Here is a 20,371-nt window from a genome sequence, read left to right as displayed (position 1 = left end):
GGCTAAAATTTTCCAACCAATCTTGACCCACAATCATGTCATAGCATTTGAGAGGTAGAACACCAACATCCACTGAAAAGGTGTGACCCTGAGAATACAAAAGTAATCCTAGAATCATTGAGTGACAGATCATATGACTCCTATCAGCAGTGAGGTATTGGGTTGAAGCACACTGATCAGTTTTCAGGTTTAAGGCAGCAACCAGTTGATCACTGACAAAAGTAGCAACAATGCCACTGTCAACCAGAATGAGCACCTCTTTGTTGGCTATCATGCCTTGCAATTTCATGGTTCTTCTCTTGGGAGCCTCAGGATTGGAGAAATACCCTACTGCCATCATAGTGTCAAGTTCTAGTTCCTCAGCACTTGTATCAGAATCAGAGTCTTCCTGTGACTCAAGTGCATCAAACAGCTCCTCAAGAACATGCAGGGAGACTACTAAGGACACTTGTGTCCGTGACCCCACTTCTCACCACACTTAAAACACAGCCCATTCTTGCGTCAAAAAGCCATCAACGTCTTGATCTTGTCTTCGGATTCAGACTTCTCCACCTTGTTCTTGGCCAATGGTGCAGGTGGCTTATCAAGGGTTGTTGGCCTCACCCGATCAGAAGCACCTGATGATCTAAAATTGGGCCAACTGAAATCTTTCAACCCTTTCCTACGATTCTCCAGTTCAGTCTCCTACAATAGTGCCAACGAGCTGGCTTCCTGAACATCTTTTGGCCGATGGAGAGCGATGACTGCTCGCACCTCCTCACTGAGGCCACCTAGAAATCGTGTCATGAAGTATGTATCATCATACAAAAGAATACCATGAGAGAGATGCTCAAACTGCCCCAAATACTCGCTGACGGAGCCTGCTTGCTTTAGGGAATCAAGTTATCGTAGCTTAATTTGGTACTGATCCCTGTCAAACCTTTCAAACACCGCTATGCAGAACAAGTCCCAATCAAGAACACGGCCACGCCGTTCCAGAGTCTGAAGCTAGGTTGCAGCAACCTCATCTTCAAGCTTGGATTCACCGAGAAAACCTCGAAATACATGTCGCACCGGTCGCACCATGAATGAGGATTATCACCATCAAATGATGGAAAATGCAGTTTAGGCAGATGTGATGCTCTGGTGGCGGGGTCGCAAGTGGAATCCCGTGGACCATCAGAAATAGCATTGGGGTCAGGAATCATACCCATGACCGGGTGTGGCGGATGAGATCCAAGGATCCCACCGCCAGCATCCCGGTGGTCGTAGTCGATGCGGTGCCCGCTGGGCCACTCCGAGCTCGACGCAGATGGGCGCGACGGCTGAGGCGGAGCAAGGTTGAGATCAAAGGGGTCGACCCAACTTGATGGCGGTGGCGGAGGTGGCGGGGGCGGGGAGGTAGTTGCGGCGCCGCGATCTCGAGGCGCTGCAATCGTGAAGCCGTCTCTGCGACTTGCTAAGTAGGGTGCCCAACGAATCCTACACGGATGCACGCCACGCATCAATGCCACTGACCTTGTCGAGCGTCTGCTGCATCATCAGCTCGAATCCTTCGAACTTCTTCACCAAGTCCTTCATGGCGGTCGTCATCTGAGCCTCGAATTTTGTAGGTTTTCGTGGCGCCAGGTCTAAAGTGCCCTCTCGGAGTTGGTCCAAGTGCCAAATCAGACAGCCCAAATTCGAAACCTAAGCGGCGCAATCGAGGGGTGGACAACGGCGCTGGCCTGGCTAACCGCCGGTCTGCGGTGGCTGCCGCCGACTGGGAGTCGGTGGGCGGGGCGTGGACGCCGTATTCGGGCCGAACACGGCGGAGTAGACCCAGAACGCCGACGAGGCGTGCTAGGTCAGAGCAAAATCACGGCGGCGCGGCTACTACAGCAGCAGCGGCGCAGAGAGGACCGAGAAAAAAACTTGTGGCGGAATTCGTGGTGGATATGAGCGGAACGAGGCTCTGGATACCAATTTTTATGTTCCTGAACCGATAATGCCAAGAACAAGTAGAAATCGGACCAAATCCGCCAAGAACGGAGATAGCAGGGGAAGGAAGGCGAAGAACAGAACAGAAGGAAGGAGATTGAGAATGTTCGTTCAGAACTCTGTTATTCGTTACAACTATTGCCGACGGCAGACAGTTTTATACTGTTCATACAAGGCCACATGGGCCGGTAACCGGACTCAACACAAGCCCAAACAATCACACCCCACAGCCTACTTATTCTATCAGCCACTGACAGCCGGGATCATGACATTGAGTAGTAGGCACGCTTACTGCTTTTGGCACATTTATGAGTTATAGAAGTCACTGGCGAGAGGCGCAACATTAATTATGAACTGACAATCCAATAAGCGGTCAACACAGAATAAAATGGGCAAGATCAATACCGCAGGTTATTAGTGTTAGCGTATCCCACTGTCGTGTACATACACGCGTACGTACAGAGAAGCGGAGGGAATAGTGATGCTGGCACTGTAGCAGGATGCCATGACGCGGGCGGCGGCTGGTTCAAGGCGACTTGGAATAATAAGAAACTGCCCTGATCTTCCGTTAGGCCGAAGATTCCAGAGCTTGCACACAAAGCTGCACGAAACAGGAGCCCGTCGGCATCCCGGAGAGGGGGGCAAAGCCCTCTCGGGATGCACTCTACCTGCTTTGTCATAGCCTGGCCATGTTTGGATGAGGGATGAAAATGTTTTGATGAGAGAGAAACGATGCTTTGACTACTAATTAGAGGTATTAAATAAAGTCTAATTACAAAATTACCTCCACAACTATGGTACTGTAGCAGTTGCTCTAGTTAATGAGGTCTTTGACCGCATGATTAGAAGATGATTGAGCACGGTTACTGTAGCATCACTGTAGCCAATCATGATGAAACTTGGCTCATTAGATTCGTCTCTAAAATTTACACCCATTCCTAAAAAAGTTTTGCAAATAGACTTCATTTAGTACTTCATGCGGACGTTCGTCTTTTTATGCAATCTTGATTTGATGGGTAACCAAACATGACCCCTCATAGGCTGGCTGACGCTCTCTCCAAGGTGCTCATTTGACCTAACTGTTGCGCCTTAATTAAGCTCGCATCTGAATAACTCTTTATATAAGAACTGATGGGAGAAAGCCTGAAACCTTTAAAGTTTACATTCTTTTTGTTTTTATTATTGGAGCACTAGAAATATCAATTTCTCCATTTATTGGAACACCAAAATTTTCTCGTTTGAATATACTAATATATATAAACTAGTGCTGTATATATATGCCCTCTTCTGGGGAAAAAGACAAGCTAGTGTAATGTTACATCAAGGCATGGAACGTTTATTTTTATACGAGCCACGTACAAAAGAATCAAAGTACACGCACGAAAGAAAAAAAAAGAAATTATTGATCCTTGTAGTACTACTCCAGTAAATTGAATCTTTACTCAATTAACTATGGTATAAGACCATATATATGCTATCACTGAGAATGCTCTCGATCGTTTTTTAGGTAGCCATGTATGCTCTTCTCCTCTTTCTCTCTGTTTCTTGCAGCAGCTGCCGGTCTATCTAGCTAGTCACTGCTGGTAATTAACCTAGTTTTGTGTATATTAATTATCTGCCAGATGATCATCGATCAGTTGGTCCTCCGGCAGTTTCTCCTGATCTCGCCGGCGTTGCCGGTCAAGACGTCGAGCGCGGACAGCTTGTTCAGTGCGTAGCTGAACATGGAGGGGAAGAAGTCGGTGGTGGCCAGGAAGTTGACCATCCACGCGGTGGAGCTGTGGTCGCCCAGCGCCTGGTCCACGGAGAGCACGCCGTGGCGCTTCATGATCTGCTCGTAGTAGCTCTTGTCGACGACGAGGATGCTGGAGGGGTCGTCCAGGTAGACGATGTTGTCGAAGGTCTGACCCTGGGGGCAGGCGTACGTCGAGAGGATCCAAACGTACAGCGGGTCCATGGCCGGGTCCGGCAACCCCGTCCCGTTGAAGTTGTACAGCCGGTTGTGGATCAGCGAGCAGTGTGTCACCCCAACCGTGTGCGCGCCTGTAAGGGGGAACAACAAGAATATATGGATCACCGAATTTTTTTGTTACTATATATAGTTGCATTTGTGCCTACTGCCAAGTAGCTTGTGTTGGTCCTGATTCTTAATTATTAGCGTGTGGTGCTAGTTCTTACTCTTCCTACTTACCAATGTGTTGAGATCTCCATCTATATCGACCTGATCGATTTAGCGCATATTTGAATACGAATCTGGCTGATCATCATAATGGTACATTGGAAGGGGAAAAACGTAATAAATATGATATACTATCCGTAGTACTATTATAACGTTAGGACCTGCAAGTAGCTCAATAAACTAACGCATATCTAAATATACTAAACTGTTATTTTATGTATGCCAACTCCGGTGTACGTGACATTCCATGTGTTGAGTCTCTTGATCTATGCACATTGAATCAATAAGCCTAGCTGTGTTCTAGGTCAAGAGGCTAACTTTGTAAAACCACGGTCTTGATGATTTAGCCGAGAAAGAGGGCGACAAGCACATGGGTCATGGTAAAACTTCAGCAGCACTATAAATGGCTAGTAATTAAAACAAGTAGTGGTTTTTTGCTAATTTTCTAAGGCATCGGATTTAAGAAATGGCAGCGTAGCGTAGGCGGCGGCGTACCGATGAGGATGGCCATGTCGAAGCTGTTGAGGCCCTTCTTGGAGAATAGATCAATGGCGGTAGGGATGTCGACGTTGGGGCCTGGCAGAATGCTCGCCATGGACGCTTGTGACAACATGCCGTCCCTTCTTCCCAGTTGCACTTGGTAAGTCGGCCCTCCGCACTGTACTTGTTGCACAAATATAGATTAGTTAATTAAAACATTATTCAGAATTTGTTCAGATATCACTCCTTGAAATAGTAGTAAAACAGCAACAATAATACAAAATGGCAATGTGATATATATAGCCTAATAATGGTTTAGAGACTACAGTCATTATTGTCTTCCTCTTAGCAAAAGCAACATCTGCAACAATGAGATTGACAAGAGGGCAAATTGGAATAAGAAAGGCAAATGCCAAGTAACATTACATGAAGGATTATTTGACATTTCTATTCCTCAAAAGAAAACCAGTCCGCAATTCGGCATTGCTTTACTCACATAGCATACAAATTAATAAGTTAAATGCATGGGCGCCTCACCATGCCCACGGCGTCCCTTGTTGCGGCGATGATGATGTCGGCGCAGGAGACAACGCCGGGGCACGCATTCTCGAGCGTCGTCTTGATGTCGTCGATCAAATCGTAGCCGAAGAGGCCGTTGTTCTGCAGCGCCGTCTTCTCCGTGTTGGGCCCGTCCAGCAGGATCGACGCGTCGCACCCCTTCAATTCGTTAATTAGCCAAATCATCAGTAACAAATCAAATCAAACTGATGACACGATTGAAGAAGCTACTAATAACTAGCTAGCTAGCTAGCAGGCAGTGAGTGCGTACGGTGACGAAGCAGTCGTGGAAGAGCAAGTGGAGGAGGCCGGCGACCATCCTCTTGTCCCAGGCGAGGCGGGCCTTGACGGCGTCGTGGATGATGGTCTCCACGCTGGCGTTGCCGCACTTGCCGGCGTAGTAGTTGTTGGCCAGCTGGGCGCGGCAGCTCACGGCGGAAGCCAGCACGACGACGAAGGCGGCGAGCAGCGCGGCAGAGCGGGCCGGCTGCATCTCCGGTCGGCCGTCGGTGGCTACACTACTATTCTACAGCTGGAGTACTCGATCTTGACCGTACTGGAGAGAGAATAGATGAACTGTATCTTTGGCCAGAACAGCAGAGTCATGTGCAGCCTATAACACTTCAGGCCTTCGATCGGCAGGGAGATTATATGTGGGCGACTCTTTCTCCTCTCTTTCTCTCTCTTCTCTCTCTCCTCTGCGTCTCTTTCTCTTTGAGGTGATGAGCGAGGGCTCAAGAAGCCGCACGCAGAATGGTGGTGAGCTATATAGGTCGAGGACTAGCTCAGAGCAGGATCGGACCTGCTGGCAGAGAAGAAGCTGGCAAGGCATGGCATAGAGATCGCGCGGGGACCAGGGGAGAGCAGAGAGGAGTCAGTGAGATTGCGTGGTGAGTCGTGCGGCGTCGTTCGGATCCTGTGCGCGACTGGCTGGCAGTACACGTAGGGCTCACTGCGCTTTGCGCTTGAGTAGCCGTGCCGCCACACGTGCCTGCAGTCCGCCGGTGCCGGCTTGGTAGGAGTCCTAGCTACTCCATCCGTTCTCCAAATCATATATGGTATTACCAAATCTAGATATATAGTTTTTGTTATGCATCTAGAATTCTAGATAAACGTTATATCTAGACATATATTAAAAACTATGTATCTAGATTTGCCAAAACAACTTGCAATTTATAACCCGATGTAATACTACTACTCTGGATGCTATACATACACATGTGTGTTGCCCTATTTGTTTAAAATGGTCCATATATAGCTTAACAACTTAGATCTTGGTGCAAATATAGCACTTGTAATACCCGCCTTGATACAGCTGAATAAGATCAATCGCATGGGGAATAATAATAACAATGTCCACCTGGTTTTTTCCCTACTGGTAGGTTGATGCTCTTGCATTGACCATTTTCTTATCTCCATTTCACCGGTGCCCTTTCCGAATATGCACTTTCCAGGCACCTCATTGGACACCAACCTCAACATGAATACACATCTGATGCACAAATCGCCTAATCATTTGACCCATGTACTGAACGCACAAGATCCGCGAATGAAGGAACAAATGATAGTCGATCGATCGATCATGTACGCGCTATCTAGCTAATCCCTGGTGCATAGCATATGCACTATATATTCCCATCACTCTAGCCAGGTCAGCAAAATAAAAATAAAACCACATGATGCAACTATGCAAGTAGCTAGCTAATGCATCTGATTAGTGTAAGCACTTGAGCAAACAAAGCCCTTACTGCTAATGCAACTATATACGCATTCGCTTGGAACTTTTTAATTATCTAAGGATGCTTTAAAAAATCCGTGTAGTCAAATGGTTACATATGGATTCCGCATTCATCGATCAAAGAGCGGTCTTGCTCGTAGCTCAGCAGTAACCACAAAACATGTGATGATCAAATAATGGCTCCGTTGGCTGGGCATGTGCTCAGATTCAGGACATGGACCGGCCCTTCCGATGCGCTGGCGAAATACATTATGCAGCTCCCAAAGAGAGAGGGGTGGCCTGTTTTGTGTCTGCGATTGATTTGTGGGTGACTTGTGAGTCCATGGCTACTAGACCTCATCGTATTGTGAAGTAGTTCAAGGTCTGGTCACGTTTACCACCTAGATTACCGCGAGGTCCTCTCCAATGCAAGGATAGAATCATCGCATGCTAGCTGTAGCACTGTAAAGCGTGTCCTTTTCTGACTTCTCAATCTTTCAGAAAGCCTTAGGATTCTTTAAACAGAAAGTTGCAGTTAAAATTTTGCTTCAGCCGGACCTCCAGCATTTCCTTTTCATGACGAGCCGACAGCACCTTTCCGCCCGGCCAGTTGATGCCACCGTACGCAGAAGGAAGATCATCCAAAGTCTGCTTGGAGATATTAGTACAGAAAAGGTGTTTGGTCCTGCACATTGATCCCGGCCGCTATTGGGTCCGGGACTAATAAAGACATCAGTCCTCAGTTCAATGGCTAGGGGCCGTAAGAGACCTTTAATCCATCTTTAATCCCTGTTGGAGGCTCCAACCGGAATAACAAGGACCCTTTAGTCATGGTTGGTAACACCAGTCGGGATAAAAGGGGGTTTTACGGGTTGTTTTAAAAGAAAAGTATCCCAGTTAGTGAGAACTTTCAGGTAGCAAGTGATTGTGTTTTTAGTATATTTTCTATTAAAAAATATGGCTCTAGTGACGACCATGATTGATTCGATTATCTGATAAATCTTCCCCACTAAGAACAAACGAGCATTCAGGATTTGAGCCAAACTTAGACAAATCGACCGCAGGCATGTTACAATAGATGGGTAGAAGACGGCAGGCATGTTCCCAACTCTCATTGTTGTGAACTGAAGTGACACCTCCTCTACTAGCTACCGTTCCCATTTGCAGCTTGCTTCAATTCATATGTTATCTAGTCTGCAAGTTATTCTCCTATATATCCTATGGCTCTACCTACCTACCTACCTACCTACTTCTACCTTGATCTGATTTGACCTGAAGCATGCTGTGAGAAAAGCTTTCTGCAGTTGAAGCAACCAGACATTCAGTTGATCGATGATGGCCATACAAACCGGAGCGATCAGCTGCGCACATATATTCTCATGCGCTGGATCTGTTCAAGCCTCTGATCTAGCCCCTAGCTACCTGCAAGCTGCTGGGCAAGTCAAAGAGCATTGCAGGTTAAGCGACACTGTCATGTGCCACGGAGTCCCCAAGTCAAACGGACACCCAACAAGGAATCTCTTCTCATCGATCGACGCGGACTCGCAAGAGTGAGAAAATTTGATTGAAATGGGCTGGACCGGACAAACTTGGGCTTGGTGATGACATTACTTGAAAGATAAAAAGTCCGTTTTGTTACTTGAAATATATAGGCTCTAAAAGCCCGTTTGGCGGGATATATATAGGCCGGAGTCAGCCCACCTGAACAGAGCCCATGAGAAACAGAGTCACCCTCTTTTATCTTTGAGAGGAGTCACAACATAGCCCTGGTCACCGACGTGTGGGTCCGGTTCCACACGTCAGCGACTCTAAAGTTAGAGAGGGAACGTCAGGGTTTGATGGTACGGTGGAGTCTAAGGCTGTCTGCGCTGAACCCTCTATCTAATACGCTGCTGTAGCGAAAATGGCCTCACATGCCATATTTCAATATAATGTTTTGGCGATTGATGACACACACAACACTTGGACTAATGTGATTGTTAAGATGACTATTCTCAGGCTTTTAGGTTCAAGTGATGACAAAGAGAAAAGAGGCGTAGCAAGGCCCGAAGGGCCGCCCCTACGGGAGTTCCGCGGGCTAGGGTTTTACACCGGATGAACCGATGCTACGAAAGTTATATACGTCGGTGCATTGGCAGATGAAAACCGAGGAAAATACCTACACCGGTTGAACCGACAATGCATCGGTCAATTGCATCGGTTCAGTTGTTCAGAGAGGTGGTTTTTGGAGGAACGTGAAGAAGTTACACTCACCGGTTAAACCGACGCTAATATTACATACACCAGTTGATTACATCGGTTAAACCGGCGATACACCGGTTGAACCGATGATGGCTTTTGGGGTACGTCGGATTAACCTGCGTTACGCAGTTTTCTGGCAGCTTTTCTCCAACGGCTATATTTACTTATGCTGCCTATATATACCCCCAAGGCCGGGTCATTTGAGAGTGCTGGAGTTCAAGGAAGTATACAAGAGCTAAAGATCATCTCCAACCACCATAGAGCTTCATTGTACATCATATAGGCTTAAGCACACTTGTTAGAGTGCTTAGTGCTTGATTAGGGATTAGTTCTTGCGAGAGCTCCCTTGAGAGAAGTCTTGCTGCGGCAAGCAAACACTTGTACTCGTCGTGTGACCCTCCTACTTGGTGTGGAGAGGCAACGACACTTTGTGCGGGGAAGGAGACCCCTCTTGGTGAGAAGCTCCGATAGTGAAGACGGTGCCGTGGTGACGCTTCGAGATAGACGGTGGCGGTGACCTCGTCTTGGTGACTTGGTGGCACTTAGCCTTTGCTTGCCGGGTGCCTTGGTGGCCAACGCAAGACGGTGATCAAGCGAAGAGACTCGGCATCACACTTGTTCGTGTTGGACAAGTGGCCGTGGACGTACGGAGGGACTTTGGTGTCCTAACCGAACCACGTTAAATCGTGTGTCTTGGTGTCTTCACGGGAGTTTGCATATCCTCTCCCTTACCGCTTTACTTACCGCATTACGTTTCCGCATTTACTCTTTCTTGCTTACCTTTACTTTCCTAGTTAGTTTGATTAGGATTGGCTATAGGTTGCAAGTCTTTTGGGGTAAGTAGAGGGTAGCATAGATAAACCTTAGTCATAACTAGCATGTGTAGAACGTGTTAGGTTTATCTTATGCAATTAATTTGAGCCCTAGGTTAAAAAGCGATTAGCGACCCTATTCACCCCCTCCCTCTCTAGGGTCGGACACCCCGGTGATCCTTACAGCTGCGCTAACTTAGCGTTGGTTTTTACCGGACGAACGGCTGCAGCGGGTACGGGGAAACATCCGCTACAATAGCGAACGTCCTCCCGTTCCGCTAGATACCGCGCAAGTACGGAGGCCCGCTACCAGCCGACGTGGCGCTTCGCGCCCACGGCAACGCCCTCGGGTCCGGCCACCGCCGAGAGCGCCGCGCGGAGAGGGAGGAAGGAAGGGGCCGCCGCCGCGCCAAACCCGGCAGCCGCACGCCACGCGGCCGATGCTGTCGGGCCGCGCGCTCGCCACTGCTGCCGCGTGCAGCCCACCGAGCTCTGGCCGCTCTGCTCCGCCGCGGCCGCCGGTCCGCCCCGCTACCGCCGGCCAAGAAGGGACCGAAGGAGGGCCTCGATCCAAGGAGGGCCGCCGCGGCAAGCTCGAGTAGCCAGAGCAGGGGCGCCGCCGCCGCGGCGAGGCGAGCTCGAGGGAGGCGGCGGGTGCGGAGGCGGAGCTCGGTGGCGCGCGGAGGCGGAGCTCGGCGTCGCGCGCGGCGGCGGCTGAGGGAGCACGCGAAGGCGGCGCAGTGCAATGACCTGCCGGCCTGGCCGCGAGCACCGCCGATGTGCGGGGGGCGGCGGCGCAGGGATCGGCCGGTGGAGGGGAAACGGCGGCCTGCCGCAAGGCGGGGATTGGGGAGGCGGGTGAAGAGAGAGAGAGAGAGGTAGGGAGGTGGAGAGGATGGTGGGAGAAGATAGGGATTGGGAAGATGGGTCCCACTGGTCATTGGTGGTAGAAGGGTGGGGTAAAATAAATTTGAGTAGAAAATGTAGATGAGTTGGATATAGAGGATGGGATATAGAGTATGACGAGCGCGGGAGAAATGAGGATATAGGAAATAATCTGAATGACCAAGACTGAATATTCCTTTTAGAGTATGAATTTAGAGTACCACGAGTGTAGACAGCCTAAGTACCAGCGAGCTGGTCACAGGCTATAGCGCAACCTGTTGGGCTGCTAACTCTGTCATATTGATCAAACATTGTCTAACAAAAGAATACTCATACACTGTCCAACAAAAATTGTCTAACAAAAGAATACTCATACACTCTCCAACAAAAATTGTCTAACAAAAGAATACTCATACACTGTCCAACAGTAGTGCAAACAAACGATGCAACTTATGCTTAGTTATCCAGATTTAATGGTTCAGATTGTTGTTCGGTTGAACGTGAATATAAACCTGTGGCGTTATTTTCCTCATACACGGTTTTGACTTCACTTCTCATATTACAATACATGTTTCCCTACAACTCTACAAGGAATAGAAAGATTAATTTTCCTAGGATAACTTAAAAGAACGACAAAAAAAATGTAAAGTGCATGCTATATCAGCTACTTTTTTCTTCTGTATTGTCTTCAGGAATTTTGAATGCAGATTGTTTATTTCAAAAAACCGTGAATAAATAATGTTTGAAAACATCCGGCTCTGAAGAGTACGTACGTACTGCTACACAATGATGTTCAGCATCATGTTCGTGTGAGTGGGTTAGTGCAAACCCACTAATGCAGGATCTATCTTATCAAACAGTGGGCAAATTTAGAACCCTGAATTCCACCCGGTCAATTCAACGACAAAAAAAAACAGACGAACATATACATATACTGCATCATTCTGGCACATCTAGCACTGCCCTTTTCTTTCCTCAAAAAAAGGAAGAAGGACCGAGGCTGCGCTGCGAGCATACGTGACCTCCATGACCATGAAAACAGTAAACAACTAAGCCCACATGACTACCTCTGTCCTGAGTCAATCGATCATCTTCCCAACGATCACCTATAAATAGGCAGGCATGCTCCGCCATTTCCTTCTCACCATATACCGATCTGAGCAGGACTCCATTGAGCAAATTAACTAAGTAAGCTAACTAGTCAAATAAAGGATCGGTATGGCCTCATCAGCTGCGCGCAGTGGTGCGGCGGCGGCGGTAATGGTGGCCGTCGCCGTGCTGGCCCTAGCCGCCTGCGGCAGTGCCCAGCTGCAGCAAGGGTTCTACAAGGGCAAATGCAACGGCACCGACGTGGAGGCGGTGGTGCAGGGCATCGTCAAGTCCTGGTTCGCCCGCGTGCCCCCCATCGTCGCCTACCTCCTCCGCATGCAGTTCCACGAGTGCGTCATCAACGTACGTGCCAGCGACCAGCGAGAGCTCGCGCGCTAGTCAATGTCGCACGGGCACGGTTAGGGTTACGTATGCCGCAGGGGTGCGACGGCGGCCTGCTGATCGACGGCCCTGGCACGGAGAAGACGGCGGCGCCGAACCTGAGCGTCAAGGGCTACGAGGTGATCGCGGCCATCAAGGCTGAGCTGGAGCGGCGGTGCCCCGGCGTGGTGTCCTGCTCCGACATCCAGATCCTCGCCACCCGGGACGCCGTCGCGCTGGGCGCCGGGGTGGCGTACCCGTGCGCACGGGGCGGAGGGACCGCCGCCGGTCGCTGGCGTCCGACGTCAAGCTCCCGGCGCCCGACTACACGGCGGCGCAGACGACGGCGTACTACGGGCGGCTGGGCCTGAGCGCGTTCGACATGGTGCTGCTGCTGGGCGCGCACTGTGGCAGAACCGCCAAATTAAAACTCTAATTAATCGTAATGGCCGTCATTTGAGCACATCGGGCACATTAGCTTAACGGCTTAATTTGGCGATCCTTTCTCAACCCACGGCCCGATCGAAACAACACCGGTAGTCCCACACGATGGTGGGCGCAGATGGTACAAGCACGACAAAATACTTGAAAATATATAAGGATGAAAGAACCGATAACAAGAGTTTTACAAACTGAGTTCAAATTTACACATGGTAGTATAATTTACAAAACTTACAATATAGATAATCGAAGTCCGACAAAGGAAAGAAATCTAATGCTACGCTAGCCTTCACCAGTTTAGAACTTTCGTGACCGGTCAGACCGGTTCATCCATCCGGTCGGACCGGTCGCACCACCTGCCGACACCACCGGTCAGACCGGTCCGTGTCACTACACAGAACGGCTGCCCACTCAGCCCTCAAGTGCACAACTCGACAACGCCCTAACCTAAGGGTCCCGCTCCTCGACCTGCCACCCATCTGCATCCCGGCGGATGAACTTGACACAACAGGGGCAGAAGTCGACGTTCTGGTGTCCTGTAATAATAAATGTGGCAACAAACTCTGAGTATTCTAATACTCAGCAAGGCTTACCCGACCAGTGGGTATAACTTAGCTCACATAAGTAGACATGCAATGATTTTGACTGGTGGCTATTTTGCAGAAACCGCGGCTAAAGTAAGTCCTTACTTTCGTGATTTTAGCTCAGATTGTATATATATATATATATATATATATATATATATATATATATATATATATATATATATATATATATATATATATATATATATATAAAATCTAGCCATGATCTATCATTAGCATAAACTAACTATAGCAAACATGGTGTAGCAACAGGTATAAAATTCGATATAGAGAAACCTTATATTAATCACTTATCATCCCTACTCGTACTACGCTGCGACACGGTGATCAAGGTGCTCATATCCGAGAGCTACTGACGGCGAATCGATCCGATTTAACCTTGCAAGGTGGACCTAACCAACACGGCACGTATTTGCCCCGTCGGACTATACATGCCAACCATTCCCCTCCCCACCTCGAACTACAGGAACCAGCCCAACGACATATGGTCAGCCGAGCTCAACGTGAGACCACCAAAAGTAAACATATGCATCCCAATTCTCCGCGACTACTCGACTCGCCCCAGGAGTTGGGTGCGGGTTCCTGTACTTTCGAAGCAAGGCAGTACTCGGCTTACCGGTTTCGACTACCTCCTACTCCCGGTATGCGGTTAGTACAGTTCAAACATGATCAGCCGGGCCAACAACGGCTCGGTCCTTAACCGACACAGATGGGACTAAGACACCCAGGAACCCTGTCCTGCTGCCATACCTATACATTATCATTCCCCGTCCGGTCTCAACTCTCCATTTATTCCATATCAAATTCAACATCTCATGTACTGGAACCGGGAATTACTCGACTTCTAAGTGTCCTATGTCTCGCGAGTGATAAGAGGTCACTCGTCTTCTACCGGGAACTATTCAGCATAGCACTTCTATCGTCCTATACATACTAGTATAAACTCGAGGAAACCTAGGGATCATGCAGCTAGGGTTCCAAAAAATTACTACACCTAATGCACAAGTAGTAGAGACATATATAGGTGTTATAATTTGAAATAATAGGAGTTGCACCGGGGCTTGCCTTGCGTCTGCTGTACCACACTGGGGTTAGCCGGGCCTTGGGCCGACTCCCCACGATCCTCCTGCTGCGGGGCTTGCCCCTCGGTTCCTGTGGCTCCGTAACCACCTCGTATACGACCTCCTCCGCCGCGGCTGCTACACGTATGCATATGCGTATGACATGAGAATACATGCATGATTTTATAAAAATTACAAGTAACCCATAGCCAAATACAATTCTAACTTTTTGCATCAACTAACCCTAATCGAACCCTTCTCAGCCCAGCTATACCGGTTAGACCGGTCCAACCGACCGGTCAGACCGGTCCTACTCAACCTACCGTGACACCAGTCAGACCGGTCCCTCCGACCGGTCACACCGGTCCTAACCAGACCAGAACCTAAGACACTTGTCGTGGTGAAATCCGGCCACCAATCCTAAGACCCTTCTAGGAACTAACTCAGGAATACCTTTGGATGTTTCTAACCGGAGGGAATCACCTGAAACCACCTAGAACTAGAGATCGACCATCACAATCAAAATACCTTGAATGAGCTCCTATCCGCGCGAAGGACTTGAATCCCAGGCTTCCCAGCGATGGGACCGCGGAGAAGATGACTCCCCACGCCGGTTTGACCCTTCCTTGACCTTGGAATTAAATGGAAAGGGAGGGTTTGGGGATTCTAGGGTTTGGGGGAGGAAGGAGAGGGGGGAGAGCTCGGGCATGAGCCGAGCTGGGCGCTGAGGGCAGGGGTTCTGGGGTGGGAGTGAGAGAGAGATTTAAATGCTGAGGGGCCCAACCCGACCAACTCAGGCTAGACCGGTCAGACCGGTCTCCCATACCGGTCGGACCGGTCCGGGCTGAACTGGCCCAGGGCTGACAGAACAAGTTTGATGCTTCATCGCGTGGTTTGAAACTAATGACCAGAGATTAATTTAACTAACTAGTAGATTAACACCTGAGTGTTACAATCCTACCCCCTAAAAGAAATCTCGTCCCGAGATTTAATAAATGCGCTAAATGGAAAGTTAGGACCTGATGGTTACCTTGATAGGTTTGTAACAGTTCCAGACATTTAGTCTGAACAAAGTCCTCAGTCTCCCAAGTTGCTTCCCTCTCGGAGTGATTACTCCATTGCACTTTATAAAAGTTGCTAGTGTGATTTCGAGTGACTCGAGTCTTATAATCGACAATTCTCACCGGGTGCTCGGGATACACAAGATCGGGCTCTAATTGTAACTCATCTATACCCACAATCTTGGTGGGAACACGAAGGCATTTTCTGAGCTGCGAGACACGGAATATGTCATGCACCGCGGATAACTGTGCAGGGAGTTCCAGACGGTATGCCACTGGCCCACACCGCTCAAGAATGGGAAAAGGCCCAACATAGCGAGGTGCGAGCTTCCCTTTGACCCCGAACCGTTGGACTCCCTTCATTGGAGATACCCGCAAATAGACATGATCCCCCACTTGGAACGAGATAGCTTGCCGCTTTTTGTCCGCATAACTCTTTTGGCGAGATTGAGCCGCTTTCAAATTTTTCTGTATGAGCTGAACTTGCTCTTCAACTTCTTTAACTATATCTGGCCCAAAGAAATTCCTCTCCCCAGCTTTCGACCAGTTCAATGGAGTCCTACATCTTCACCCATATAAGGCCTCAAAGGGAGCCATTTTGATACTCTCCTGATAACTGTTGTTATAGGCAAACTCGGCCAAAGGTAAACAATCATTCCATTTCTGGCTATAGGTGAGCGCACAAGCTCGAAGCATATCTTCAAGAATCTGATTTAATCTCTCCGTCTGTCCGTCGGTTTGGGGCTGATAAGCCGAGCTGCGGATGAGTTGAGTACCAAGAGCTGCATGCAACTGTTCCCATAAGCGTGCACCAAACTGTGAGCCCCTGTCAGATATAATGGTTTTAGGAATACCATGAAGACTCACAATCCGGGCAATGTACAACTCGGCATACTGGTGGGATTTTACCCTGGTTTGACTGGAATAAAATAAGCGGATTTCGTGAAGCGATCCACTACAACAAAAATGGAGTCATAACCCTTTGCAGTCTTGGGAAGTCCGACAATAAAATCCATACTAATATCTTCCCATTTTCCTGATGGAATAGTCAGGGGCTGTAGAAGACCAGCTGGCCTCAAGTGGCTCGCTTTCACCCTTTTACAAATGTCACACTCAGACACATATTGGGCAACTTCCCGCTTCATTCTTGTCCACCACAACCGCTGTCTGAGGTCCTGATACATTTTGTTGCTGCCATGATGGATGGAATACCTAGAGAGATGAGCCCCATCTAGAATCTGCTTCCGAAGCCCCAAATCTTTAGGTACCACTAACCGATTCTTGAACCATAGAACCCCTTCACTATCTTGATGAAAGCATTGAACCTGTGGATCATTCCCAACGAGCCGTTGTCTAATCTTATCCATGCCCACATCATTTTTCTAAGCAGCAACAATTTGATCACGAAGTGTAGGGGTGATGGTAATATTAGCCAGTGTTCCCTCAGACACAATAGCCAAGTTCATCTTCTCCGTCTCTTGGCACAAGGTTTCATGCAGGACTGTAGCGGACACACAGCTACAACTTGCCTTGCGGCTTAGGACATCGGCTACAACATTAGCCTTGCCCGGGTGATAATGAATCTCCAAATCATAGTCTTTGATCAGTTCCAACCACCGTCTCTGGCGCAAATTCAGCTCGCTCTGGGTGAAAATATACTTAAGACCCTTGTGGTCTGAGTATATGTGAATGGGATTGCCCAGAAGATAATGGCGCCAAATCTTTAATGCATGCACGACTGCTGCTAGCTCCAGATCATGTGTAGCATAATTCTCTTCGTGCCGTCTGAGGGCTCTGGAGGCATAAGCAATCACCCGCTGATCCTGCATAAGGACGCAGCCTAGGCCCGTACCTGATGCATTACAGCAACATTAATGGCCGAATGATGTCCAGCGAAGACAAACAGGGATGAAAACACAGCCGAGACCCATACCTGATGCATCACAATACACATCAAAAGGCCGGATGATGTCTGGCTGAGCGAGGACAGGGGTAGACGTCAGAAGCCTTCTCAAAGTCTGAAAGGTCTGATCACATTTGTCGTCCCAACTAAATCTCACCCCTTTCTTGAGAAACTCAGTCATGGGCCTAGCAATTTTAGAGAACTCCGTTACAAACCGGCGATAATAGCCTGCTAGCCCAAGGAAACTCCGGATCTCTGAAACAGACTCTGGAGTCTTCCAATTTAGGACATCCTAAATCTTGCTATGATCAACAGAAATCCCCTTGTCTGAGATAATGTGGCCCAAGAACTGGACTTCCTTGAGCCAGAAATCACATTTACTGAATTTGGCGTACAGCTTGTGCTCCCGCAGGCGCTGAAGCACAATGCCGAGATGCTATGCATGTTCTTCTTCATTCTTGGAAAATATCAGGATGTCGTCAATGAAAATCACGATGAACTTATCTAGCTCGGGCATGAACACCGAGTTCGTGAGATACATGAAATGAGCAGGGGCATTGGTTAGCTCGAAAGACATGACCAGATATTCAAAAAGTCCGTATCTGGTGGAAAAAGCCGTCTTGGGAATATCCTCAGCTCTAATCTTTATCTGATAATAGCCAGAGCGGAGATCAATTTTTGAAAATACCTTGACCCCGAATAGCTTATCAAACAGAATGTCAATCCGGGGAAGAGGATATTTATTTTTGATTGTGACGGCATTCAGAAGTCTATAGTCCACACACAACCTAAGTCTTTCATCTTTCTTTTTCACAAAGAGTGCAGGACAGCCCCAAGGTGACGTGCTAGGACGGATATAGCCCTTATCCAGCAATTCCTGCAATTGTTTCTTCAGTTCTGCTAGCTCATTGGGTGGCATACGATAGGGTCTTCTAGAGATGGGTGACGTGCCCGGTTGCAATTCAATGGTAAACTCCACGTCACGATCAAGAGGCATTCCAGGCAAATCATCCGGAAATACGTCCTGATATTCACACACCACTGGTATATCTGTTAGCTTCTTACCCTCAACCTGATTCACCGTAGGTGTCAAAGACATATGGTCTTTCAAATGTAAAGTCATACACCCATGAATGGACGATTTGATGTGCACAGATTGTGAGGTCGTGTCCAGACTAACTCCCTGACCCTCCATCCAGTTCATACCCAATATAATATCTATCCTTTGGGTTGGTAACATTATCAGGGCCATATGAAAATTTTTTCCTTGCAACTGTAGGGGTACTTACTTAACAAACTGATTGGTGATTAACTTTCCCCCAGGTGAGTGAATATGGTACGGCTTGGGCATGCTTTCTATTTTTAATCCCAGTCTAACAACACAACCCTCGCTAATAAAGGTGTGAGACGCCCCTGAATCAAATAATACTGTAACGGGTTGTTCATTTACTGAGAACGTACCCGCCATTACTGGAGCTCCCTCAGGAATACCCTCGATGGTGGTGTAGTGCACCTGTCCTGGCTTGAAGTGAGCCACTTGCTGCTTCTGACCCTACTGGCTTCACTGCTGACTTTGCTTGGTTGGCATTGGGCAGTTCCGTACAAAGTGACCAAGCTGTCCACAGTCACGCGAATTTCGTGCGTAATATGCGTGGGCGTGGTCCGTGGGAATCGAATTCACGACCTCCAACCTCAGCGCGAGCCTTCCTTACCATCCCACCTATGCATCACTTGTGACTGGATGAGAGATGCATTTCTTTTAAAGTAACCCCTAGAGGACCATTTAGTACCAGGCCAAACCACCGGCCGGTACTAAATGTCGCATTTTAGTGCCGGTCAGTGTTACCGGCCGGTACTAAAATAGTTCTGGAAGCTTCCAAATTTGGACCCGGTACTAAAGTGGCGTCAAGACAACTTTAGTACCGGACCAAAGCATGACCGGTACTAACGGCCGGGGACGAATGAGCCATTTTCTGGTAGTGACAACGTCGTGTTCCTGTGGACGACCAGTGGAGCGCCCTGAAGGTCCGCCGCGGCGTGCTCCCCTGCGACCAGAACCTGTACAACGACGGCTCCACGCGCTGGATCGTGGACCTGCTCGCCAACAACGCCGGCCTCTTCACCTCGCTCTTCCCGCAGGCGCTCGTCAAGCTCAGCGAGGTCAACGTGCTCACCGGCACGCAGGGGGAGGTCCGCAACAGGTTCAACTGATGATCGATCCGCCGGCCATTCTTCAGCGCGTTCCTCTTCATCTTTCTTGTTTGGTTTCCTCTTCTTCCAAGCTACCTGGTTTAGCTGATCGCCTCAACCTGCGCCATTATTATCCTTCCCATTTTGCTTCATCATTTGTACGTGAAGTTCGTTTGATTCATTCTTTTCGTAACACATGTCCATTTGTAATTGTAATAACGTGACATACTAACGTACATACACGGCGGATTAATTTGAGGTGCTCCGATCCGTGTATGCTCGATATCGGTAGCGCACCGTGAATGTGAGCACCCTGTCTGTATTTCCCCAGTGCCAGGCACTCTTCACTCTTCAGTGACGTGAGAACACTACTACAAAAACGTTGATTTGTCCCGGTTGGGAAACCCACGTGGCTGGCGCACCCTTTTGTCCCGGTTGGTGTTACCAACCGGGACAAAAGGTCTCTTTTTTTCATGTTTTTCTTTTCTTAATTCTTTTTCTATTTCAATTATACTTTTGCATTTCAATTAAACTTATGTATTGGAATTCAGTGTGTATGATCTCCACTAATATATACATATATATATAGTTACTTATATAATATTTATCCTAGATAGTTTTCATATATAAATTAATTCACTTATATATATATATGTATACACATATCTATACATGTGAATTTCTTTACATATGAAAATGTCTAGGGCCAATATTATATAAATATATATATACACATATATATTATTGGAGTGCTTATATATATAATACATACATACTCCATCATATTTGCATAGGTATATTCGTTCTTA

At 48.1% G+C, this 20,371-nt stretch overlaps 1 protein-coding gene and 1 pseudogene across 1 annotated transcript; one reads left to right on the top strand and one right to left on the bottom strand.

The window, feature by feature from the left end:
• Nucleotides 1-3,272: 3,272 nt before the first annotated feature.
• On the bottom strand, nucleotides 3,273-6,034 carry LOC120688129 (peroxidase 57-like). The gene is made up of 4 exons (XM_039970307.1): nucleotides 5,448-6,034; nucleotides 5,156-5,335; nucleotides 4,634-4,796; nucleotides 3,273-4,002 (listed from the first exon to the last, which is right to left on the bottom strand). Exons 1-4 carry the CDS (start codon nucleotides 5,667-5,669, stop codon nucleotides 3,593-3,595), a joined length of 975 nt encoding a protein of 324 aa, XP_039826241.1. The 5' UTR covers nucleotides 5,670-6,034; the 3' UTR covers nucleotides 3,273-3,592.
• Nucleotides 6,035-12,049: 6,015 nt separating this feature from the next.
• On the top strand, nucleotides 12,050-19,583 carry LOC120689098 (annotated as a pseudogene).
• Nucleotides 19,584-20,371: the final 788 nt, after the last annotated feature.

Source organism: Panicum virgatum, chromosome 9N, assembly GCF_016808335.1.
Source record: "Panicum virgatum strain AP13 chromosome 9N, P.virgatum_v5, whole genome shotgun sequence".
Taxonomy (NCBI): domain Eukaryota; kingdom Viridiplantae; phylum Streptophyta; class Magnoliopsida; order Poales; family Poaceae; genus Panicum; species Panicum virgatum.
The sequence above is the reverse complement of the archived record's forward strand: the minus strand, read 5'-3'. Positions and strand labels throughout refer to the sequence as shown.

Coding starts and splice junctions, on each gene's coding strand:
- LOC120688129 (XM_039970307.1), bottom strand. CDS start 5,669: ATGCAGCCGGCCCGCTCTGCCGCGCTGCTCGCCGCCTTCGTCGTCGTG. Junction 5,336..5,447: donor TCCACGACTGCTTCGTCACC/GTACGCACTCAC, acceptor AACGAATTGAAG/GGGTGCGACGCGTCGATCCT. Junction 4,003..4,633: donor CGACATGGCCATCCTCATCG/GTACGCCGCCGC, acceptor TCCCCCTTACAG/GCGCGCACACGGTTGGGGTG.